This window comes from Phragmites australis, chromosome 21, assembly GCF_958298935.1.
Source record: "Phragmites australis chromosome 21, lpPhrAust1.1, whole genome shotgun sequence".
NCBI classification, from domain to species: Eukaryota; Viridiplantae; Streptophyta; class Magnoliopsida; order Poales; family Poaceae; genus Phragmites; species Phragmites australis.
The window spans coordinates 17,781,651-17,808,654 of NC_084941.1; the positions used below are offsets into that span (position 1 = coordinate 17,781,651).

General features: G+C 42.9%; 1 protein-coding gene, 1 non-coding gene and 1 pseudogene across 2 annotated transcripts; 2 read left to right on the plus strand and 1 right to left on the minus strand.

Annotated features, from left to right (window-relative positions):
* The first annotated feature begins 6,841 nt into the window (after window positions 1–6,841).
* On the plus strand, window positions 6,842–9,051 carry LOC133903195 (uncharacterized; annotated as a pseudogene).
* Window positions 9,052–14,131: 5,080 nt separating this feature from the next.
* Window positions 14,132–14,270, minus strand: LOC133904196 (small nucleolar RNA Z247). Its single transcript, XR_009907429.1, has one exon. It is a non-coding gene; the product is annotated as a small nucleolar RNA Z247 (small nucleolar RNA).
* Window positions 14,271–15,759: 1,489 nt separating this feature from the next.
* LOC133904122 (uncharacterized) lies at window positions 15,760–16,964 on the plus strand. Its single transcript, XM_062345613.1, has 2 exons — window positions 15,760–16,001; window positions 16,098–16,964. Exons 1-2 carry the CDS (start codon window positions 15,863–15,865, stop codon window positions 16,844–16,846), a joined length of 888 nt encoding a protein of 295 aa, XP_062201597.1. The 5' UTR covers window positions 15,760–15,862; the 3' UTR covers window positions 16,847–16,964.
* Window positions 16,965–27,004: the final 10,040 nt, after the last annotated feature.

Here is a 27,004-nt window from a genome sequence, read left to right on the forward strand (position 1 = left end):
CATAATTGAAACAAAGATAGCATGAATATCATTAAGTACATTGAATTTCTTAAGCTCTTTAGATTGTTTCTTAAAAGCCCTTTGTTGCTCATTGATCAAATGAAGAAGTTCATCATAGAAAGGAGAATGCTCATCGAATTCATGATCACTTACATCGCTATCCATACCTTTGTCCATAAAGCAATTGTGAGATGACTTGCGTGACGACTTGTGTGATGACGATCTTAAGAAAGAGCTTTTCTTGTAGGGAAGGATGGTGAAGCTTTCATCACTTGAACTTGTTTCTTCATCGTCGCTCACCCATCTCCCTATGCTTGCGAGTGTCTTGGCTCTTCCCTTTGTCTCCCTCTTCTTGATCTTTGTCTTCTTCTTCTCCTTCTTGATGTGATCAATTGTGTTGACCAAGTCTTCAATGGAGATAGGATGATCAACCTTGGCATTGATCCTCTTTATGTTCTTCTCTAACTTTGAGAAGAGCTTGGCCATCTTAGGATCAATATCTTCATCACTTGATGTGCTTTGATCATCCTCTTCATAACTCTCTTCATCTTGATCACCATCATTTTCGCTTGAGCTTGACTCTTGCTCTTGTCTTCTCATCCTTCCCTTCATATATTAGCATTGAGCTTGTTTGTTTGTGAGAGCAAGGTTCTTGGTGTCAGATGAGGAAGAAGCTTTCACCCCTATGTTCATTGTCATCTTATAGGCGGTGATCTTACCGAGCACTTGACTTGGAGTCATCTTCTTGATGTCATTGTTGTCGTAGATGATGGAGACTATCAACTTGTACTTTGGAAGAAAAGCTTGAAATATTCTTCTCACCACTTGATCATCTTCAATTGACGTCAAACCTAACTCATTGACCTCATTGACAAGAATATTTAAACGTGCGGATGGCCTCTGGCGAGATGTGTAGAGGGCCTCCGACGCGGAGAGGCCGGAGTGCAGGGTGGCCTTAGGTGAGGTGAGCGGAGGATCTCCAGTGTAGAGAGGCTGGAGCGTGGGTGAGCCAAAGGGGTCATGGTGGCACTGGGCGGCCCGAGGTGGAGAGGTGGAGTTCATTGGCATAGGGAATCTCTGAAAGTAGGAGTAGTGCCTCCCATCCTTGATGAAGCTAAGGAGCGAAGGCGTCGAGTCCGAAGGGTGGTCTCCGGTGACTATGGTGCCAGTCGGCGCTGTGGACTTTTGGTAGCTTCGCAGCCAGCACATCGTGCAGTTCAGAGGACCTCCGTGCTTCTCGTTGGCTTCCAAGCATGCTGACAGAGACAAACAAATGCACGAGTTCTAGACAATAAACACTCATGGTCAGTGACTGACCATTAACACGCTAACACAGGTTCCTATGTTGTAAAAAAGTAAAGACTACACACACCATGGGTCAGTAATAAATGTAACTAGTCACGTGTCATATCATCAACTAGCTGCAAAGTAAACCTACAACCATGCCATTCTACTATAGCTCCCATAAGGGCCTCCATAGTCAAAAGGCTACTACCATCTCATGGCAAAGTACTCAGATATTTAAGGTACAACCAGACATGCCTGCACAAGGCTTATATACTCGCTTGAGTTAATTACATCTCAGATTAACATAGATCAGCACTAGGCTTAAACACAAATTAACGTGGTAATAAAGTGTATTTTGACAAGAGCCACCCGATCCAAGATCTATGCCTCACAACGCAACTTCGCTGGCTTAGATGAAAGTCGACGAAGCGATAAAATGTATGACTACTTTGCCTGACATCCTTCAAAAGAGATCCCGCACGCCTTCTTTTGAACTTTCTAAAACTTCTAAAGAATGATGATCTGACAATGCTCCCCTCTGAGACAAACCTTGTCCTTTGAAGTCCTTGAAAGTCTTGGAGATGAAGGTGATATCCTCCCATGTAGCATCTTCCACATGCAAGTTAATCCTCTTAATCTTCCACTGAGCCAACAACCTCTCCTCTCCTGGGCATAATTCTTCTATGTAAGACAGGTTTAGGTTCAATTAGGACAACATGTTTCCCATAGTGCTTCTTCAATTGACTCACATGAAACACTGGATGTATCTCAATGCCATATGGTAGCATCAATCTATAAGCTCTTTTGCCAAGCTTTGCAACAACTCTGAATGAACCATAGTATCTAGACCTTAACTTGATTGATCCGCTCAACCCAAATGCATTTTGCCTATAAGGTTGCATTCTAAGGTAAACCAAGTCTCCAATATCAAAGTTCCTTTCATTTCTTCCTTTATTAGCATATCTCTTCATCCTCTCCTTAACCTGCATTAGGTTGTCTTTGAGTCTTTTCAGCATGTTCTCCTTGTGTTCAATGGTCACCTTGGCTTCATCTGATATGTTACAAAGCAATGATAGATCACCTACTTGTGGTGGAGGGTAACCATACAAGGCTTGAAAGGGACATATTGAGAGAAGTGTGATAGATGGTGTTGTACCACCACTCAGCAGTAGGAAGCCAAGTAAACCTGTGCTGAATTTGAGATTCTATGCATTGATTGACCTTCTCAGTTTGCCCATCAGATTAGGTGGTAATCTGTGCTGAATTTGAGTGTTACATTGAGAGATTTGAAGATATAAAAGAACAACTTGCTTGTAAAAATTCTGTCATTGTCACTTATGATTAATAGAGACATGCCATGTAATTTTTATATGTTGTGCATGAACAACTGCACCACTTGTTGTATGGTATATGGATGTGAGAGAGCAATAAAGTGAGCATACTTTGTGAATCTATCTACAATGACCAATATCACATCTTTTCCCCTTGATTTTGGCAAACCTTCAATGAAGTCAATGGTGAGGTGAGTCCAAGCCATGTCTGGAATCTCCAATGGATCAAGTAGGTCTGCATTAGTCACATGTTCTGCTTTTGTAACTTGACAAACTAGGCACTCCAAGATCACCTTTTCTACCTCCCTTTTCATTTAGGCCAATAGAATAGTGCTTTGAATCTACGGTAAGTAGCCCTCATACTAGAATGTCCACGGAAACTTGATGAATGAAAATTGTCAATTAACTGGTTTCTCGTATTAGTTTGTTCCTCCATATAAATTTTGCCTTCATAGTATATACAATCTTCAAAATTGTAATATTAGTTGAGTTTAGGATGATTCTAAGTCATATTTAGCAGCTCTTGACTCCTTACATCATTCACATAGCTCAATTTGACATCCTCTATCCATTTTGGTTCTACTGAACATATTGGATTGCAATGAATTTCCTAGCTGCCTTCACTGCCACATTTCCTAGATAAAGAATCAGCTCTAACATTTTTTTCCCCTTTTTTACTCTATGAAGAAATCAAATTCCAACAATTTAATTAACAGTTTATGTTGAATTCCATCTATCAATCTCTGAGATATGATGTACTTCAAGCTCTGCTGGTCTGTCTTGATAAAGACCTTGCCACCTAGCAAATAGTGTCTCCATTTTTTTTAATGATTCCAATATGGCTATAGCTTCTTTATCATATATTGACTAAGTTTGAGCCCTTTGTCCCAATGATTTTCTGAAAAAAGAAATTGGTCTACCTCCTTGCATGAGGACAACACCTATGCCTAATTTGCAATCATCTATCTCTATAACAAATGGTTTGGAGAAGCTAGGGAGGGCAAGAACTAGGCAGTTTGTCATAATTTTCTTCAACTTTCCAAAGCCATGGTTTTCTCCTCACCCCAATGCAAAGCATCCTTTAACATGTCAAATAGTGTCCTACATATCATTCCATAACCTTGCACAAATCTCATGTAGTATCCATTGAGCCCCCAAAACCCTCTCAACTGGGTTAGGTCCTTTGGCTTATGCCATTTCACTATATCCATGATTTTGCTTGGATCTATGGAAACTCCATCCTTGTTAATGATATATCCAAGGTATTCTACTTGCCCCCTTGCAAAAGTGCATTTGCTCCTCTTAGCATATAATTGATGTTCCTTCAATATGCCCAAAGCATTTTTAGATATTCCACATGTTCTTGCATAGTCTTACTAAAAACCAGAATATCATCAAAGAAAATAATTATGAATTTTCCTAACTGAGCAGCAAAAATGTGGTTCATCAATGCTTGAAATGTGGTGAGGGCATTGGTGAGATCAAATGGCATGACAAGTTACTCATAATGGTCCACATGTGTTTTAAAAGTTGTCTTGTTGATGTCCTCATCTTGCATCCTTATTTAGTGATAGCCTGACCTCAAATCAATTTTAGAGAATAAAGATGCTCTATTCAACACATCCAGCAAGTCTTCAATCGTAGGCATAGAAAATTTGTTTTTCACTGTCAATGAATTCAATTCCCTATAATCCACACACATCCTCCATGAGCCATCATTTTTCCTTACTAAGATTGCAGGTAAAGCATATGGGTTGTGACTGGGTGTAATAGCCTTAGTTTTCAAGAGTTGTTTGATGATAGTTTCCAAAGCTTGCTTCTTATAATGTGGTACTCTATATGGTCTCACATTTGGTGCTTCTTCCCCAGCCTTAAAAGTTAGCATGATCACAAGACCTGGTAGGAGGCAACCCCCTCAGGTTCTATAAATACTTCACCGAACTCTTCTAGCAATATTGCAATCATTTTTAACAGCAAATTCATAGTCTAAAAAAGAGTTCCACTGTCTACAAGTCTCACTACTTTTACCCCATTTATGTGCGACACCAAGGAAAAGGTATTAGCACTCATACCTCCAAAAATAGCATTGGATGAGATCATCAGTGCCTATTCCTACTCTTTTTCCACTTTTTGATCATTTGCACTTGAACTGCCAGGTGTAGATTTATATCCCACATCAGTATTGTCATCACTGTCCTCCAAGTGTGATTTTTCCTATCCCCTTCCATCGGTATAGCATGCAGTCAATTTTTAACTTTGCACTTATGCTGTGGGTTCCAAGGCTCTTGGCAATACCAGCATTTTCCTTTCTCACTACTGCCCTTGTCCACCATTGGTGATTTCTCTCTTCCACCAGGTTGTCTATTTGTCCAATTAGTCTGTGTGTTTGGTTTGATATTCAAGAAGGACTTTTTGTACATGTTTGCCTGTTCAAGATGTTTAGCATACCAATATGCCTCCAATAATTTTCCAAGCTGATAACATATCACCTGATGTTGTATGTTGCCCTTAAGCCCACCACTGAAACAACTCAAGAAGAAAGTTTCTTGCAAATAAGGGTATTCCCTCATGATTGTGCCATCTTGTTTCAAATTTTTAAAATTTGCTACTGACTCATGTACTCCCATGACTGCGAACCTATTCTGAACCATTCGGCTCAGCTGTTCCCAGGAAATAAGCTGCTAGGGAATTCCCAATCCCATAAACCAATTTTCAGCCTTCCCACTCATGTGAGTTGTTGCAACATTTAGCCACTGCTCATATGGAATTCCAATCAGCTCAAAAAATCTTTCACATTGTCTTAACCATCTAACAAGATTATCTTTCTCAAAAAGTGAAATTTCCAACCTAATGTTGTTGATGATTCCTATGATACTCCAAAAATTGTATCCCAATTGCTAGAAATTGACTCCTCCCCATACCTTGATTTATACCTATAGTGTTGTTGCCTAATCCATAAGGAATGTATTAAGGCAGGCAAGCATATCTTCCACTACCTACACCAACTGGTCTCATTGTGGGAATGGTAAAATGAGTGTATATGACTCGAGTCATTGTATTGGCAACATGAGGCTAATGTATGGGTAATTGTTAATATCCCATCGTTGGAACTATGGTAGTTAACCTTGATGTAGGGGTATGTAAAGCTCCATTATCAGGAAGAAATCAAGAGTCACTAACCTGAGGTTCCTGAGTTCCCATTCCTTCAGATCGATGCAATCTGGCATCAACTTTAGTTTGGATTAGTAGCAGTCTCTTGATTTTAGATAACTCAGTCTTCAAACTTTTTAGATCTTCAACATCCTCCTAAACTCCTCCATCTCTTGCTTCTAGTGCTCTCCTCCACCCGATCCCATCTTCAGTCAACCTTCACTCATTGTAGCTTGCCCGACACACTCAAACCTGAGAGGACGGCTGGGGTCAACACCCTCACCAGATGCCTCTCAGGATCTACCGCCGCCTAGAACTGGAGATCGGCTAAGGGATTTTACACACGAACAAGTTGTGCAACCACGTCTGAATCCAGTTCTCTGCCATCGCCTCCACGAATCGATCGGTTCTTCACCTCGGGATTTCACGCGCAGACTTTGCTGTGCAACCTAAGTGATATCTCCGATTAATTCATCAATTTCTTCGAGGAACTATAAGCTCTGATACCTTTTTTTGTCAGATCCCTTGTGATCTGAGTCTTAAAAAAAGGAATTTCGATATGAATACGTGGATCTCCGACAATAACATCGAGGAGGAAATTGGGGAAAAAGTGTTGGAACCCTAATATGCCTAAGGAATATACTAAGATTACCAGCGAAAATTCTTGTTTTCATTCCCGATCACAGGGCTTATATACTCATCCGAGTTCATTACATCTCAGATTAACACAAATCAGCACTTAGCGCTCCAAATCACTGTCTTAAACATGCGTTAAAGGCTTAAACACAAATTAACGGGGTAAATAAAATGTATTTTGACAAAAGCCGCCCTATCCAAGATCTATGCCTTACAACGCAGCTTCGCTGGCTTAGATGACAGTCGACGAAGCTGTAAGATGGACGACTACTTTGCCTGACGCCATTCAAAAGAGCTCCCGCACGTCTTTTTCTGAATTTTCTGAAACTTGTGAAGAATGCTGATCTGATAGAGGAGACCTTAGCTTTCTTCGATCCATTCGCTCGTTTTGTTCTACAGAATATTTCCCAAATCTTTGAGGATTGAACTGATACCCGATGCACCGCTTTAGGTCCGCCTTGTAGCGCTCCTTCGAATTCGGCGAGCACCGGTGGTTCTAGATTCTTAGAGTCACGACAATTCTTCATTTGATCGTCCAATCATGGGAGGGGATCCTTTGCTAGGGGAGTAACAACTGGCTCTCACAAGTGGGTGTGGCTGGTTGCCTTCAAGCATGCAAAGATCACATTTGAGGAAGCTCTTAAGAGGGAGATGGAATACCGTAAAAGATTGGAGAGGACTCATCCACATATGCTGATTGCCCTCAGTGGAGCCCCTGAAATGGACAAAGTAAGGCTCTTGTTTCATGACTTTATTGTTAAGTATTGTAACTTTTAGCAGACGTCCTTCTGGAATTGGAAGTGAGTGGTCACTGATTGGTACATAGCAGAATTCTATGATTTTACAGACTTCATTTATAGGATCTCTCATGCGTAAAAAAAGCCGGCCTACTGTTTCTCCAAGCAAATTCAAGGGAAAACCTTCTTTAGATTTGCCCGAGATCTTTGGAATTCATTTATTTCTTGCGGTTTGATGAGCCGCTGGCCCGCTGCTTGCTCTCTAACTGAGGTCATTCTCCCTCAGTCCCACCCACACATATTATATTGAAAACAGAGTTTATTCTTGTCATAGAGCCACCTTACATGAATATGATCCAACAGCCCACGTGAGAATTTACAATTGAGATCACAAAGATGGGCTTGCAATAGTATCCGACTTCTTTTTTTTGCTTGTTTTCACTGAATCGCACCTCTTGAAACTGCCTAGAATCTATTAACAATGTTCAGGTCATGATCCATGCTGCATTCGGAGTTCAGCTTTATAATCTCTTTTTATAATCCCTTTCAGATGGGCTTCAACAGTTTGGTAATCCTTGTGGCTTGGAGCATTTGGAAGCAAACGAATCGGTGTGTTTTCGATGGTGATTGTCCTTCGGTGTCGACGCTTTTGCGTGATATATCTGAGGAAGCCACCCTTTGGGGTGTGACGGGGGCTATGGGGTTGAGATCGCTGTTGCAGTAGGCTGGTTAGAGGTTGTTTCTTTGGTAACCGGCGTGTATGTAACTAAACTCTAAACCGGCCATCCATTCGGCTCCTGTATTTGTGGGTTCTCTTTCTTAATATAATGACACGTAGCTCTCCTGCGTATTCGAGAAAAAAAAATCCCTTTCAGATCGTTATTCCGTTTGTGAAGTATTGGTTTGGATCTCCCGTAGTTGAAAGGCAGAAACAGAACTTTGATTCTTATTGCAACAGACAGTTTCGTAAAAGAACACATTCCAATTTAGATCTTTCTGTATCATACAACCTAGAATGCAATGGTTCTGGATATGGACTTCCTTTTGACATACACTTTGTTCAATGGTCAGCTACCCTAGTTGTCAATTATAGAAATGTGTTACTATTTTAGTTAAGTGCTAAAAGAGGCATGATAGTTGGCATATGTGCTATTCATTTCTACGCTTGTTTTGGGGTTTGCACACCTAGATGAATTTGATTGCGAATAAATGCTCATTACTAATTTCCAATTGTATAAAAAATACTTTCATCTTCAGGATGTTGGTACAGACTCAATACCTGAAGTTTTTAAGAGAAATTTAGCCCCCGAGTGCAGTGTGCCTCCACAGCAGCCTAGTTTCAATTGTGCTACTGTACAGAGACACCCAACAAATTGGTACCCCTCGAAGAAAAAAAATTCGAAGTTCCACAGGCTCCATCACAGATTCTGCGATGTCCCAGTCCAAATGTGGTGCCTTCATTTTGGTGCAAAATTTGCAAGGTTCACTGTGTTACTGAATTCAATTTCAGCGCACATATTGGAGGGAAAAAACATAAGGCCAAAAAGCTTGAGATTCTTGGTAATAGGAACGCTGAAAGACCTGCTAGTCAGTGTGCAGGTAACAGGAATCCTGGGCAAAATGGTGATGCAGTTTCTGGAAGCAGAAACAATGAATCAAATGTATCTAGCAGCATTACTTCTGGACCAAGCTGTCATCTGTCATCTGAAAGCAGAACTAACGGAACCGAAGAAAGCGGATGCAGTGCCCCATCTATGAGCCGCTTAGATTTCACTGCAATCTGATATAACAAAAAAGCTCCTTGCACATTTTCCTCTGGAAGGCAGAGTAACGAATTTAGTTTTCAGACCACTAGGGAAATTTCATCTGATGATGGTGGACTGAGCAACAGTAGTCAGTTGATAAGTTGAAAAGGTATGTAGTGCCCTGTGTGAGAGCAATACACTATTTGGACAGCTATCTGACAGCAAGAGTGATTTCTGATTTTCTTCCTTCTTAGAAATGTACAGTGGCATATCTTGCTCCAAGTAGGATGTGAAAGTTCGGAAGCCAGTGCCAACAAATTACTAGATAACTATTTTACGTGTCATCAATGAATATCATACAAGCTGCTGCTAAACTGGTGAGCCATATTCTAGCACTTGCCACATATTTATTTCCCATCTATTAGAAGTTAACTGGAAACAGGCAAATAGCCATAAATATCCACGGGGCATGAACTTTTACTTTCACATTTCCCATAAATTTACTCATACAGATAACATGGTCAGATGGCACTATATGTGTATATACCTTAAATTATACTCCCTTATGGCATAAACATAGTCTCCAATTCTCATTATGGACCTTATTTTTCTCTTATATGTTTCGGAAAACAATATTAAAAGTCTAATGATATTGATATACTTTTGATGAAAAATCTGCTGATATCGAACACTTATATGTATATTAGTGGTCAAATTTTTAAATGATCGACTGCACATATTCTAACTAAGAGACATTTCTTCATTCAAAGTATTTTTTATCTAAATCATTCTAATATCAAACACTTTTACCTATATTACTAGTCAAAGTTCTAAAAGTTTGGCTGTACATATTGTAATATGGAACCCATTTGTTCATTCAAGTAACTCAAGAGTTTTTTATCTGATATTTTTATCCTATGTTTCCATTCATCTGTTTGTCATGTCGTTCAAAACTTCAATATTTACTGTACTCAAAAGGTAGGGTAGTGCTAATTATCTTGTTATCTGTGCTGCAGGTTGGTGGCAATCCTTTCTTTTAAACAAGTTTCTTTGCTGTTGGAGGTTGTGTGGAAATGAAAGATCCAGTATCTGTCTGCTTATTGAATTCGATTACCATTTTGTCCTTGTTTATGTTGATTGCTTGAGTTTTGAGTTGATCCTTAAATTTTATATCTGGTCAGCATGGTAGTTTCGAGTTGTAAGCATTTCTTTCCGGTTCTTTCTTTTGCCGTCATGACCCATAACTTTTTATGCTAGTTCTTAATGTCATGGCCCATATTTTCCAGTCTTCCTATCTCTGCATAATGTACTATCTTGCATGCTCGAGCTTGAATTGCTCCTTGAGTTCTGTGTTCAGTCAGCATATTAGTTTGTGGTGACCAATCTATTCTCCCCCGTTATTTCATTTCAGTTGTGACAAAAAAAAAAAAATCTGATTGGTTGTGTAGTTCTTGGTGTTACAATGGATGGCACGGGATGACCCCTCTAGGGTCTAGACTTTCATATATATAGATGATAAACATCAAGAAGATTACAATCTTGGCCAACCAATCATACGGAAATCATGGAGAGGTTGGTTTCTATCTATAGATATATATTGCTATGTTTAACACTCCCCCTCAATCTGGACGTCGGGGCACCAAGTTCAGATTGCGCCGAAATTGTGTAAACAAAGTAGTAGCCAATGGCTTAGTCATAATATCAGCTATTTGATCTTTGGAAGAGATAAGCCGGACATCAAGTTGTCGAGAAGAAACCCTTTCCCGAACAAAATGATAATCTATCTCAACATGCTTCGTGCGCCGATGAAAAATAGGGTTGGCCGATAGATAAGTGGCACCAATGTTGTCACACCACAGGCTAGGTGGCCGTGATTGATGGATTCCGAGCTCCCGTAACAGGACTTGAATCCATATTAGTTCAGCAGTAGTGTCGGCAACAGCTTTGTACTCAGCTTCCGTACTAGAACGAGAAACAGTCGGCTATTTGCGAGAGCTCCAAGAAATAAGATTACCCCCAAAGAAAATAGCATAGCCACCCGTGCTGCGACGATCATCCGGGTTCCCAGCCCAATCAGCGTCTGAAAAAGCACTCAACAATGAGGATCCAGTCTGAGTGATACACAAACCAAGATTGGAGGTTGCATGTAAGTAGCGCAAGATGCGCTTGACGGCTGCCCAATGCACAGTAGTCGGGGCAGATAGAAATTGACATACTCTATTGACACAGAAGCATATGTCAGGTCGGGTCAATGACAAATATTGAAGAGCGCCGACCACACTACGGTACCGAGTGGTATCATCAGCAGAGAGAGGATCACCATTGTGTAAAGATAATTTATCAGTTGGAAGCATAGGGGTGGATACTCCTTTAGAAGCAAGCATGTTGGTGCGGGAGAGGAGATCTTGAATATATTTATGTTGTGTCAGAAGTAGACCAGTAGCCGTGTGATGAACCTCAATGCCCAAGAAATAACCAAGGGGACCAAGATCTTTGACTGCAAAATCAGCTTGAAGCTGATGAAGAAGACGATCCGAGGCAGATGATGATGAGCTGATAATAATGATATCATCGACATAAATAAGAATATAAATCTGAATGCCCCCTTTATTGAATATGAAGAGGGAAACATCGGCCTTGGAAGGTTGAAATCCCAGCTGTAATAGAGCCCCACTTAAACGAGAAAACCAAGCACGGGGAGCCTGTTTAAGACCATAAAGAGATTTGTCCAATTTACAAAGGTAAGTAGGATGATTTGCATCCACAAAACCTGGTGGTTGTTTCATATAGACATCTTCATGAAGGAGACCGTGCAAGAAAGCATTTTGAATGTCAATCTGCCGAAGACACCAGCCACGAGATACTGCAAGAGATAATAACAGTCGAATAGTGACAGGCTTGACTACAGGACTGAAGGTATCATCATAATCAACTCCATATTGCTGCTTGAATCCCTTGGCCACCAAGCGAGCCTTGTATCTGTCAATAGAGCCATCAGGTTTGTGCTTAAGTTTGAAGACCCACTTGCAATCAATAACATTGAGACCAGCACAAGGAGGTACAAGATGCCATGTCTTGTTTTTGACCAAAGCTTGATATTCAACATTCATTGCAGTACGCCAAAGAGGATGTTCCATAGCAGCCACATGAGAGGTAGGTTCTGTAGGAGAAGTCCGGATAGCAGAATACAGGACTGTGCCATCAGAACGAAGTTTGGGGCGCTTGATGTTGTGTTGCAGTCGAGTGCCGTACGGATGGGCGGGAGGAGCCGGTGCATGCGCCACTGATTGGCCGACAGGATCTGCAGACGAGGCAGGCGGGACAGCTGGCGACTGCCCAGCAGCGGCAGGAGGCGACCGCGCGGCAGGGGAGGCGGAATCCTGGGACGGAGACGCGCCACGTGTGGAGGCTGGTGAGGAAACCAGCGCAGGCGAATCATGGGCGTGCGTCGGATCCGGTGCCGCTGCGCACGGAGATGTTGGGAGCAATCCCGAGGATGATGCTTGCGCCAGACCGCCCGGATTATCTGTGACCTAATTTGCTGCATGCATAAAATTAGCAGGAGACAAAATATGCATAGGGTTAATGTCCAAATTAACACTGCCATTTTGCTGTGGGATAGAAGGATTATTAGCAACGTTGGATGAAGGAATAGTTGAGAAAGGAAAGACTGATTCATCAAATATAACATCACGGGAAATATAGACACGGCCGGAATCCATATGAAGACACTTATACCCCTTGTGAAGAGAGCTGTACCCAATGAAAACACAAGCTATGGATCTAAAAGATAATTTATGTTTGTTATAGGGTCGAAGGTGAGGCCAACAAGCACAACCAAAGTTTTTTAGTAAAGAATAATTGGGGGGGACTTTGAGAAGGCGTTCCAAGGGGGACAAGTTGTCAATGACACGGGTGGGGAGTCGATTTATAAGATAAGTGGCCGTCACAAAAGCTTCATCCCAAAATTTAATAGGCATCGACGCATGAGCTAGAAGCGCAAGACCGGTTTCAACTATGTGGCGATGTTTACGCTCAGCTGAGCCATTTTGTTGATGAGTGTGAGGGCAGGAAACACGACGTGCTATACCAAGAGACCTAAAAAATTGATTATGAAATTTTTGGTACTCCCCACCCCAATCAGATTGAACACATTTAATTTTTGTGTCAAGGAGCCGTTCAACATGAGCTTGAAATTGGAGAAAAATGCGTTGAGCATCAGTCCTATCATGCATCAAATAAATCCACGTGAACTTGCTAAAATCATCAATAAAGCTGATGTAATATTTAAAACCTCCAACAGATATAGGGGCAGGTCCCCATACATCAGAAAAAATAAGTTCAAGTAGAGAATTAGAACGATGAAGAGAATGATTATATGGTAATTGATGACTCTTAGCTAGCTGACATGCATTACAAATTGAGAGACTCGATTCCTGGACATAGGGTAGATTATGAAGACGCAACAGGGACTTGACAACTTGTGGTGAGGGGTGACCAAAACGGGCATGCCACTGATCCGGGCGCGCAGTGGTACTCACAAGAGCATGTTTGAGAGATGCAACATCAGATGGCTTAATTGGATAAAGACCAGACTCACATCGTCCTTCCAGAAGTAGTTTCTTCGTGATTCGGTCCTTTATAAGAAAATAAGATGGATGAAATTCAAAAAAGACATTGTTATCACGAGAAAGCTTATGAACGGAAAGAAGATGTTTAGAGATGTTAGGGACATGCAGAACATGATTTAAAGCTAAAGGACGAATGGCAGTATTAATAGAACAAGAACCGAGATGCATAATTGGCAAACCTGCTCCATTGCCGACTTGTACAGTTTCATGGCCATGATATTGTTCGCATAGAGCAAGGCGATCAAGGTCACTGGTGATGTGATCTGTAGCACCCGTGTCACTATACCAATTTGGATCTACCTTGTATGACGATGTCGCAGCCACAGCAGCATATGGTTGTTCCTCTTGATAAGATTCGTCCATGCGATACCAGCATTTTATCGCGGTGTGTCCTTCACGGCTGCAGATCTGACAAGTAGGGCGACGAGATCCATCACGACTAGCAGACTGTGAAGGACCCCGAGTTCGACCAGATTGCTGGCCACCGCGACCACGAGTTCGGCCAGGCCACGATCCACTGCGACCACGAGTTCGTTGTTGGCCGCCACGTCTGGCAAAATGGGCCGAGGAGCCAACATGAAGATGCATCTCCGCTTGATGCTGGAGTTGTCGCGCCTCAAAAGACATAAGGTGGGTGTAGACATCATCCAGTGTGAGCGGTTCAGTCTTGGTGGTCATGGATGTGACGAATGGATCATAATCCGAACCAAGACCAGCCAAGAGGTAGGCAATCACTTCATCATCTCGGAGAGGGATACCAGCAGCGGTGAGCTCCGAAGCAAGACCCTTGATCTTGCGAAAATACTCAGCAGCTGATAGATCTCGCTTCTTTGTGGTAGCAAGATCAATCCTGATCTGGATGGCTCGAGCACGTGTAGCGGAGGAAAACATGCGCTGGAGGGTGTCCCATGCTTCTCTAGATGTGGTGGCACTGATCACATCTTGGAGAATGTCCTCGGTCATCGAGGAGAGAAGTCCACTGAGGACTTGTTGGTCTTGGTCATACCACCGGTCGTATGCCGGGTTTGGTACGAGTTCAGCACCTACGACAGTCGATGATGCAACTTGCTTCGGTGGTGCCGTCGTGGATCCATCGAGGAAACCCAAAAGCTTCATACTCCGAAGATAGGGGAGGAGCTGAGCGCGCCATAGGTTATAATTGTTTTTGGAGAGCCGGATGGTGACGGCATGGTGGATTGGTATGAGGGCAAAGGTAGAAGAACCGATGGGGCTGGAGATGGCGGCGGAGGTGGCGGGGGAGGAGGAGGAAGATGACATCGTTATAGGAAAAATTGTGGTTCTGTTACCATGTTACAATGGATGGCACGGGATGACCCCTCTAGGGTCTAGACTTTCATATATATAGATGATAAACATCAAGAAGATTACAATCTTGGCCAACCAATCATACGGAAATCATGGAGAGGTTGGTTTCTATCTATAGATATATATTGCTATGTTTAACACTTGGATCAGCGGTTGGCAATGTGAAGAATTGAATTCTTTTTTGCACAAAGTTGAGATGAAAACTACTTCTGAACATTTGTTACAGTTCCTTATGAGGTACACAAGCTAGGTGTTGTGCCTTGCACGATTGAATTTTTCTTGCGGTAGCATGAGGAAGAACATTGCAAACAAGGGCTTGTTAATGTGGTTCGCCTTTTTCTTTGTGAAGTTTAGGTTGCTTCTCTTCGTTTTGGGAAATGAATGTTTGTAAATTACATTTTTGTAGTTGAAATATGCATCTCAGTTACTTCATAGGACCAGCTTAACTTTTTTCATCATTGTATGTGAGAGGAAATGGATTAATTGGCCGTACACGTGGAAAGATTGCAGGTTGTACATGTCTGTGGACCCGTGCAATCCAAAATGGACTTGTGCAGACGCATACGTGAAAAGATTGCAGATTGCAAATCACAAACACTTCGGTCTCTTGGCCCAGAGCTGCCCAGCAATACACATGTAACACATCATCTAAAGGCATCAGCAAAGACTGTATTCCAGTAGAGCGTGGCCCTAGTAGCTGCTAAGGTCCAAGCAGCCACCATGCTCCAAGTTGCTGTGTTCTCATCCCCCAAACCTCCCCAACCAAGAGTTGTCACCGAGCCTTGCAATTGAGGGGCACTTCCTCATCCACATAGTGCGGCTGGTCCACATGTCGGCAGCACCATTGGTCCGGATCGAAACGCGAAAAAGCGAGATATATCCATAATCCATCTAGGATGGAGGATCGAAAATTTGTGGCGCTGAGGCTCTGGTGCCTCTGGCTCCACCCGTTCTTGCTATATACTGGCAGCTCTCTCCTACCTTGTCACTAGTAATCCTTCTTTGTGATCCGGAGTAGAATGCTAGCAATGGAGACCTCTTGCTTCCTGACCTCCAAACCATCCCCCAAGAGCATGGTGATGCCATCGCCGGCCGGTGTCGCGAAGCCCAAGCTTCATCTACTCTTCGGCAACCGGCGTGCGGGCTCCTCCGTCACTTGTGAGTGATCTCCTCGTCCTCTCATGGTGTTCTTACTGCCTTAATTTCTCAGTGCTGTGTTAATAAGATCGATGCATATATGTTACTTGAGTGCAGGTTGCAGCTACAACGCGCGGTCGTCGGAGGACGGCGCGGCACCGGCGATCGACCCGGACTGGCGGTCGTTCCGCGCGCAGCTCTACTTCAACGATCAGTACGCGAAGAGTGTCAACCCGGCCGTGACGGCGATGCCACCGGACCCGGTGAAGATTGGCGACAAGTGGGCGCACCCCCTGGTGGAGCCCGAGAAGGGGTGCCTCCTGATCGCGACGGAGAAGCTGGACGGATCGCACATCTTCGAGCGAACAGTGATCCTCCTCCTGTCCGCCGGTGTGCTGGGCCCCGTTGGCGTGATCCTGAACCGGCCGTCGCTCATGTCCATCAAGGAGGCGCAGTCCATCTTCGCGGACGACGCCGACATTGCCGGCGCGTTCTCGGGGCGGCCGCTCTTCTTCGGCGGGCCGCTGGAGGAGTGCTTCTTCCTGCTGGGGCCACGGGCGGCCGCCAGCGACGTGGTGGGGCGGACGGGGCTGTTCGAGGAGGTGATGCCGGGTCTGCACTACGGGATTCACGAGAGCGTCGGGTGCGCGGCGGAGCTGGCGAAGCGCGGGGTGGTCGGCGTCAGGGACTTCCGGTTCTTCGACGGCTTCTGCGGGTGGGAGCGCGAGCAGCTGCGCGACGAGGTGCGCGCGGGGCTGTGGCGCGTCGCGGCGTGCAGCCCCGCCGTGCTGGGGCTCGCCAGCGTCGTCAAGGGCGGCCTCTGGGAGGAGGTGCAGGGGCTCGTCAAAGAGAGGAGGGTGTGGTGATTGAATTGGTTGTACATACACCATCTGGCATTGTACGAATTTCTCTCAAGTCAGATGGCGTCTTTGTAATTATTAATTAATTAATTAACTTGTAAGAAAATTAATGCTTCGACAACAAGAGTTTGCACACACAGATACAGATGTTTTTTTTATCACACTTCCGATATCTTAATCCACAGGTGTTGCTTAGGTTTAGAGGGAGGTTGGGGAGTGAAAATTTTGCCTGATCGAGGAGGTGGGCACCGGACGGTCAGGCAGCCTATCCGCGGACAGTGGATGACCGTTAGATAGGCCGGTGCTATGGTGTGGGAGCTCCAAAACAGAGCGGTTAGCGCAGCTGTTGGTGGACGTGGATCTGACGATGGGAGAGCCAGTGGATATGAAAGGCGGGGCGGTGGAACATTACTCTGTTTTCGCATGGAGAAGAAAGAAGTGAGAAGAAGAAGACGACATGAGATACGTCCAATCGTAAATGAGTGGTGACATTTGTGACTGAAAAAACACTGATGAGTTTGACATATAGCACTCTTCTTTTTTTTCCCTTTCGAAACGCAGATGCAGGAGTCTTTGGTGTACCCGCAATTATTTGTGACAAGGTTAACAAACCCGTTACAAAAGAAAAAGGTTAACAAACCCGAAAAATGTGGTGTATATCTAGTGCAGGAACACCAGTTCGTGACAATTCATTGAATATTGTGCAGATCTGATAAGCTAACTAGCTTAAATTATGCAATTATTTTAAAAATCACAGGAAAAGTTTAAAAAATGCTAAAATAATTTCTCAGCTAGAGAAGAGAGTGTTCTATACCAATGCAAAATTTCAAGAATGAACTCTAGCCCTTTTGTCGTATGTGAAAAAAATAGTTTTCAAGTGAAGAAGAAAATTGTGTCCTGGTATGCAAATTCTTAGAAACTCTTAGGTTATGCTAAGCAATTCTCAGCTACTGGTTTTCAAAAGTTAGGAAAATTATAAAAACTTGTTATAAATATTGCATGACATATCAAACATGAAACACGATTTTTTACGTGAAAAACACTTACTAAATAGTAGCCTACAAACATGCTTTCTATCTAATAGTAGAACCACTAATGGTGAAAATAAAACCTGTGAGAGATATTCTCTTATCCAAATCACCAGCATAATCTGATCAATATAATGAACAAGTCCATCTCTAGATTTCTCAAACTGCAAATACGCATTAGAAGTACCAAGATAATGATGACTAGGAGAAAACTACCATATACGATTATTCTATATGTGTATGGATCCCCTAGGGTTTCTTGGATTCTTGGAGCATATGGGTATATCCGGAGGAGGAGTCCCTAGACGGATGAAAATTGCTTACGGGTTTGAGGGTATCCCTCAAATGAGGAAGTCTATCGTTAAGTTTAAAGATGACATAATCCCACTCAGAAATGAGTCAAGATGCTACGTGGCAGCCCCATATATATACGGAGCCGGGTGGCCCTGCGGAGGACAAGCTAGAAGTAAGTCACAAGAAGCAAAAAGTGCTCAACGAGCCCCGAGATTTTTGCAACCTCGATCTACATCGACATCTAGGCTACCCAAGACTCTCCTTGTAATATGTCTCAAAGATCAATAAAAGGACACATGATGTAGGGCTATTATTCTTCAGGAGGTCTGAATTTGTATAAATCTTTGTCTTCTAGTGTATGATTTGGCAAGAGGGAGTATCCCCTACTCTAATCACGTATATGTAAGATCGGTGGTTTACTAATCATTAATAGCCAACATCGTCTGTGGGGATCATGACCAATGACACCGAATCTTCACCATGAAAAATGTCACCGACTCCACCCAATTCTACACCAAGAACAAGCTACTTGGATAAGAGGTTCTACAATAACTTTGCTCTCTCGCCCAATAGGGATCTGATGATCGATCGAGTGAACTTAGAAGACAACTTCCCTAGTGGTGATTCCAGTTGTTGGGGGTCGTTATTAAGTACCCCTGACGGCTTCTTGGCTTAATTAGCTCAGCCTCCCAAAGGCTGAGCCTGTTTTCGCCTTCCGGAGCCCAGCCTCCCGAAGGTTCGGTCTCCGAAGCTTCGCCCTCCTGAAGCCTCCCCTTCCGAAGCCCCGGCCTTCCGGAGCTCAGCCTCCCGAAGGCCCGGTCCCCGAGCTTTCGGCCTCCCGCTGCCCGGGCCGGCTTCCCGGAGGTTACTGGGTGAGTCATCAGGCCTCAGGAAAAATCTACCAAAAGGGAAGAAACAGTCGCACTTTGCCTGCGAAGAAGTGACTGGCATTAAATATCTAGGCTAGTGGACACCGCTCTGACACCCTAGCACGATGGTACCTATCCCGACATCCCTAGCGGTGCGGCCGCAATTGGCGACCGGCTCGCCCCCTTCAGAGGGCAAGCACCACGATAATGATCACTGTGGATATTTATCTCCCGACAGGATAGAAGGTAGTCATCCGGGATAAGGCTCAGTAATTTGGCTGGATCCCGGATATTTTATTTGTACATTATGATAACTTGTACGTCAAGCTACGCATGGCCCTATAAATAGGAGGCCATGGTTCTCTAGGCAGAAAGACGGACACAGAACACGAATCATAGTGAAACTGTGATACTCCCTCCAGATCGATCCATTTTTCCTACCATCAATACATTTGTGGTTTTCCTTCCTCTTAAACTTCATCTCTAAGCTTGAGGCTCCTCCTTAGAAGAAACTCTTGCCGTACTTGCTGGGGCAAGACGAACTCTTGCTCCAACACCAGTGATGATGTAAGTCATTTCATGGATGAATGTGCCAGAGCTTACGACATTGAGCTTGAACTGCTCGATGACCAAGAAAATCGCACAAGAAACATTCACAGTAAGTTGGGATCTTCCCCTGTAGTTTTTGACAACATGGATTGTTGAAGAATGTATCTGGAAGCATCCTCCGTTAACAAGTCCATGATGAATGCAAACTCTTCCTTTAGCGGAGCATACCCTCGAGAAGTTTTCACCATCAGGTTCGAAGCGCCACTCTATCCAATCAGGATGATAATCCTAGAAACCCATGATATCTCATTGACCTGATTGAGGGAAACAATAATCAACCCCCACTGAGAACAACATCTCCTGACCTAATCCAAAACCCTACCGAGATTAGTGCCCGATAATACATCCATAATTAAATAGGGATCGAGCAGGAAACAAGATACGTGATGTATACAGGTTCGGGCTTTCGCTTGGAGTAATATCCTACGTCATATGTGGATGCTGCTATATATTGATTTTCTCGAGTACAAGAAAGGTAGCTAGACCTATTTTAATGGAGAGGATAAGATCTAGGCTAATTTTGGGTTGAAGTTGTCGAGTATCTCCAATTTCTATGGTCTTGATGTCTCTTGTGTTCTCTTGCACCCTCTGGGGGTCTGGGTTCCCGCCTTATATAGGGGTCGAAGCACCACCTCAGATCCAATTGTAGTCAATAGGGAGTCTTTCATCTTGTCGACCAAGGCAAAGAAGATGAATCCAAACTAGATACTAACTGTATCTTAATTGGGTAACCCGATCAAGACCCTCCTAGTATATCGTTTTGTGAACTCTGAGTATATCGGGTCTCGCAGATTCCAGTCCATAATATCCAAAGTTGGTAAGCATATATACGGTGTACCCTATCTGTATATTGTGTACTCCTTATGCATATATACCTAGCAGTTAGATATTCGATAGTAGCCCCCAAACTCTGCTCAGTAGAGAGGGCTTCCACAAGCACACACTTGAGTACTGCCAAGTCTAGGCTTGGTCAAGTAAGGTGGATCAAGCTTGTAGTTGACATAATCAAGCAGAAAAAGTCCTATTCCATGTATCGAGTGGAAACACATTTCTGTTGAGCGCCAACCATTGTCCACACTCGAGACTCAAACAAGGATTGAAACTCGACTTATCAACACCCGACTCTGAGTAGAGTTAAAAAGAGAACCCCAAAATTTAAACTATTTGGTATAGACACTTTTAATGCGCTCGGATGGACATGCAAAGATTCGCATGGTGCTATCATTCCATCTTTCACACCGATTGAGGTGCCATAGTAATGGGCTTGGTTTCCTCAAGAGCTATAACCCTAACATCGACACATCGATGGTGACAGAGGGGTTCGAGTGTCCTATAGAGGAGGCAACAGATATTATTCAAAGCATCAGGCCTCTGATCCCCATCTTTGTCGAGGCTTTAGTGCTTAGGCTACTTGACAATGAAAGCGAGGGTAGTCCTTCTAGCTGATTTCCTATAGTTCTCAACTTGAAATATTTGAAACTTGTCCTGTGATTTGGGGATGTTTACAACATTACTGCTATTTTGCTTGTCTAGCATGCTATTGCCTACTGTTTCCTTGTCGATGAAATAGAGTTAGCATAAGTAGATGCAATACTAATTAGTATGTGTTATGACCATCCTCGAAACTGGCTGGCTATATATCTGTTGGCACCTGAAAGCTCAACTAGACACATTAATAGATGCATTGGCCTTCGAGTAAACACTCGAGGTAACCATAAGAAATACGAAAAGAAAACTAGTGAAAAACTAGAAAAAAAAGAGATAACATTATGGTTTTTGCAAACTTTTACTGACTTGCATACTTATTTAGCATGCAAACATGAACTCGATAGAGAACATGTATGGGACCGACTAGAACTTTAGGACCTTGTGGGCAGTCAGGCGTGAGATGTCTAACAATCTCTAATACTGTTATGCCTTATGACGTGTAGTTGTCTGTCATTGACCCTACACATGACTCCATTGTTCTATCCAATGTAGTCGATGCATAGCCAGATAAACTTTTGCAACAATTATCAATCCAGTTTATAGATGACCCCATTTGATGCATGGAATGAAGTATAGAACATCTCTGCATTGGAGTGAGACTGGAGAAGGTCAAATGTTTGAACCAAGTATACTCAAGGAAACAGAGGAACAAGACAGGGCAATACGAGAAAAGTTAAAGACAGTCCAATCTAGACAGAAGAGTTATGCGAATATCTGACGCAAAGGGTTAATCTTCGAGGTAGGAGATTATGTGTATCTCAAGGTCTTGCCTTTAAGAAGACATCATCGTTTTAAGGTTAAAGGCAAGATTGGCACCTAGGTACATTGGACTGTTTAAAGTGAGTGCCAAGCATGGAAAAGTGGCCTACCGGTTGGAACTACCATCCAAGTTGCAAGACGTGCACAATGTGTTCCATGTATCCCAGCTGAAGGAGTGTTAGGAGTACCGAAGGAACAGTTACCCTGGGATGAAGTGGAACCACATGAGGAATTTACTTATTTGAATTCCCCATTAAGATTTTGGAAACAACAGAGCCCGTGACTCGGAGAAAGGTCATACGTATGTGTACGGTACAATGGAGTCACAATACCAAAGAAGAAGCAACCTAGAAAACAAGAAGGTGAGCTAAAGGCATAGTAACATCACCTATTTGGAGATCAGCCCGAATCTCGGGGACCAGATTCCTTTAAGGATGGTAGGTTTTGTAACAGCCCAAATTCTTAAAACCAAGAAAATTAAAAACTTTTTTAAAGAAGATAAAAGAGTTTTGCAAAACTAAATAAAAATCCTAAGTGGGTATGTGTGCTTTATACATATACAAATATATGTGAGTATGTGTGCTATATGTATAAATACATAAATACCTTCAAGGGCTATACATATACACATATGTGTGTGTGTGTGTGTGTGTGTGTGTGTATTTGATTGATTGATTTGTTTGTTGATTTGATGGTTGAATATGTGAGCCAATATAATAGTATATATGATGTATATATATACATGTGTATCCTATTATATGTGTGAGAGAATGGAAATAGAAAACTTAGAAAAAGGAATGAAAAATCTCTTCGGGCTGAAGCCCAACCGGTCTCCCCCTCTTCTCTCTTCCCCCTTGGATTGGCCCAGCTCGAGCCGGCCTCTCTCCCCTCACTCTGCCTGGGCCGAAGCCAGCCTAGCGCTCCTCTCTTTCCAAGCGCGCTCGCTCACGTGCCACACCATGTGTTGCTGCGCGCCTTGCTGCTGCCCACCAAGGTGCTGACATGTAGGGTCTGCATGTGATGCCCGTCTCCCACCTCAAGCTGGAGTCCGCCTCCTACATAAGATCGAGCCAGTCATAAATCTGCGTCAAACCAATTGGGAGATCTTCCATAAGCTCGCAAAATCGAGACCACATGAACCCCATGACCTATTGCCACCTTATCCCCAACCAAATCAAGTTTAAACGAGGAGTTTGAGTATGGATATGTACTGTTGTAGCCATAATCCCAACCGTACTTGGCCCGGCCTCTCTAGCCTTGCCTACCTAAATATATTCGACCATATGACCTCCTCAGAGGATGCTGAACCTTTTACACAACAAATCGATAAGTTTTCGCTCTCAGGAAGACCTCTTCGATGAGATCCACAAGCCAGTGCCGTCCTTAGCTGCTACCAACCCTCCACAGCCATCACCGATGACAATTTGCCCCATAGCCGAGTTCATGGTGAGCCTCTGGTGCCGATCCACTGCTCACCGTCGACCATAGTGCACCGAAGCCTTGCCACCGACGAAGACCCGAGAGCCGTTGCCGCCCCTCTCGCCGCTAGCACATTTCGTCGTCTCTCCGGCCATTGTGAGCCCCTATGTGAGCTCGCCACCCTCCAGTGATGCTTTTGCATAGTTCACCGTCGCTGTCGGCGAGCCGGAGCTCAAGTATGATGAAACTCTGGCCGTGCGCTGCTGCGCCTGACCTTTCACCGCCGACTGTAACCTTCTCTCCGGCCGTCATCAATCTGAGCTGTTAGATCAAAAACACATGGCCAAAATTAGATCTAGAGCTTTCCCTTTTAGTAACCAATCAGAAGCCGCCACGAGCCAGTCATCACATATGTGCCACCTCAGCCTGCCACACAGCAAAGTTGTTGAGGTGGCACGCCACGTCAGCGTTAGCTGCTATGTCAGCAGTTCAGTCAGCTTTTCTTTTCTTTTTAACTGTTTAGTTGTTTTGCTAAAGTCGTAATTGTTATATATCACACAATAAAGAGTTTTCTAGTGTAAAAATAATTATGAATAATAATTATTATTATGAATTTAAGTTCTGATAATAATGTTTAATAGTTATAATTCAAGTAAAATTCTAGAAAAATCCTAGAAAATGCCAGAAAATCATAGATGACTCTTAAAAAATTCTAGAAAATTCCTAGTAGCATAATTTTATCTATAGGTAATCTTTTAGTCTTGTTTTAATCTTTAGAAAATCATAACTTATTAACTGTAGTTCCGTTTTGACCCATTCCTTCGCCGAATTGTTTGGAAAAGCGTGATTTTGTATGTGATGATGTTTGTTGTGTGGTGTTTAGTTCGTTTTGGATCTTGGTGTTTATGTGTTGCCTTTTTCACTTATTTTCGCGACTAAACACTAATGTTCTGAAGGAGCTAGAAGGATTATAAGCCCAAGACTTCGCTGAAGACCCAACTGAGTCAAGTGAAGGCAAGTTGTGTTCTTGATCATATTTATCCCAATTTTAAAATATTTTGTTTTACAAATATGTATGCTAATAATTTGTTAGGAACCCTAAGAGTTAGGTTTTACCCTAGTTTTCCCTTATCATCCTTGTCGCCATAGTATGGTTTTGGTTATGGAAGGGTAGAGGATGCTTAGCCTTGGTTTGGGATGGTGATCACGACAGATGCTCTATGAACTTGATAATGGTCCTGTGCCACAATGTTAAAACATGGTTGACTAATTTCTGTAGCAACATGGTATAGGGATTTGAGCATGTGGTATGATGAGATGTATAGTTGGAAAAGTGGTAGTCTAGCTCAAATCTAAGGACCAGTTTGTGGGGTGACCTTTCTGTGTTTATAGTACAACCATAAGTCCGGTATTGGACGTGCCTAACCAAGTAATTTTCCTTACTCTCAGCATAGTTTAGACCATTTGGTGGTACGGGGAATGGAAGGGATGGACTTACTTAGATCTGAAAGGCGCAAGAGGGGTATTCTATTGTTGATGTGAAATCGTGCAACGGTGAAACCTTAGTGGGTAGACATGTGCTGAGAAGGGCATTGTAAGCTTCTAGCTAACGCGGGCAGAATGGAGGCTTCAGTCACATACTTGAGGGTGATGAAATCATGACTTGTGAGTAAAGTACAACCTCTACATAGTTAAAAGTAAATAATCAGCCGTACTCACGGTCACGAGCAGGATAAAAAACCTACCATGATTATAACTTGGTATTTCAGGTTAGTTTGGTGAGCTGTGGTGGTGGGAACCATAGTTGAGGGTGGTTTGTCTGTGGTTCAACTTTGACTGTGGGAGCCATGGTTGAGGTGTTGTTGTTCAACCTTGGTGATTAGAACCTTGGTTGAAGTGGTCAGTAGATTAAGTCAAGACAGTTAGAATTTTGAGGTGGTTGATTATTTACTAAATTACTTTTGCTTTTCAAATGTTTTTCCTTAAATGTTGTTTTCTGCAAAAGAGCCATATCAGCCTTATCATTGTTAAAACATTCATATGCATATTATTCCTTGACAACTTGCTAAGTACGACATGTGCTCACTCTTGCTATAACCAAACACTCAATAGGTAAAGAAATCGAAGACCTCGTGAAGGATGCATTCTAGGGAGGTGTTCTCTGTTGAATTTTCCTGTGGAGTTACCAGTGAAGATGGAAACTACACTTAGGATCCGCTGCAGTTATTTGGTTCTTCGACCTTTGAATGTCTTTTGTAAGGTGATTCATCGGTTAATGTATGGATATCGTAATGAATATCATCAATGAAGTCGCTATGTGTTGGGATCAATTCCTGGGCTTAGCACATAGATGAGATTGGTCAGTCTCCTTAGACTGGTCTCGACAGAGGTGATATCAGAGCTTTGTCAACCTAGAACGTAACCCTAGATAGTCTGGACAACCCTAAAAAAGGAGAAACTTGGAATCTTAAAAGATATGCTTCAAGACTCCTCATCCAAATCTTTATTTCAGTTCCCTAATCCTCCTTACACCTGGGAAGCTGGAGCTATGCTACCGATGCTGTTGGGAAGTATGAACGTCTTGAAGACTCGAGAAGATGCCACTTAACAAGATTCTAGTACCAACCTACCTGGTTATGGGGGACAACATGGGTTGTCGGACCGCATGTGAGGCACTTTGTCCGCAATCGCATCTTAGAAGTCAGGAAAACAAAGATAACAAATGAACCAATCGAAGTTTTGAAAATCAAGTTTATCCAATCCTTCCCTCTTCAAAATTTCATATCCCTATACCTAGCCCATAACCCCCCTACATAAACCAAATGGTGAACACAAGGAAACAACTCCGGGAACAACAACAACTATGCTTCACCTCCAGCCTAATGAGTATGAAGCAACTTATGGTGATGCATACTCAGAACCCTTAAGGAGTGTCACGGACAATAACTGACAACCGGCAACAATCGTAGTCTCAACCCTAGCTACGGTCACACAATCACCACAATCAGTCTAGGTTGGAGGAATTCATGGGGACAAGGCAACTAATGTCCTCCTATGTCCCTAAATTACTAGCTATCAATGCTTGGAGCGGGAACTACTAAGAAAAGCAATCACTATGATAAGGAAGAAGTTCCCTAATCGGAGGCAAAGAGTTAAGTTAGTCAATGACTATGGGAATAACTTCGACGGGTGAAGAAATGTGAACCAGACTTGTTGCCTTAAGGAAAACCTTATATAAGGGGGTAGATTTCTCAATAAATCTGGTAAAAGAATTATGTTATTGTCAAGGACATGACAACGAAAACCATAAGACAGAGTTCTCAAGATTCTTCCACACAGGGGAGTCATGTTGTGTTGTCTTCTTGTGATCCTCATAGTGAAACTTTAATTGGTGAAGGTGAGAAGAGGCTGCATAAGAAAAAAAGATCCAGCAAGACAAAAAGGAGGATGTTGTTGTTGCTAAAATTTTTCTCCACCTAAATAGCATGAAAAAGAGTATTCTAATTTTGATGAAGAAAAGGAAAAATATCCAAAAGAGGGCATAACTTGCTGGTCAAGAAGGATCGGAGTAATAACACCTCTATAGTTGCACTAATTTAATTGTTTTAGTAGATACTTCTATGCAAATTGGCTCTCTTTCTATTTTGAAAGTGAAGATTGAACAGAATTCTGCTTAGGCTATTCCTAGCAAATATACC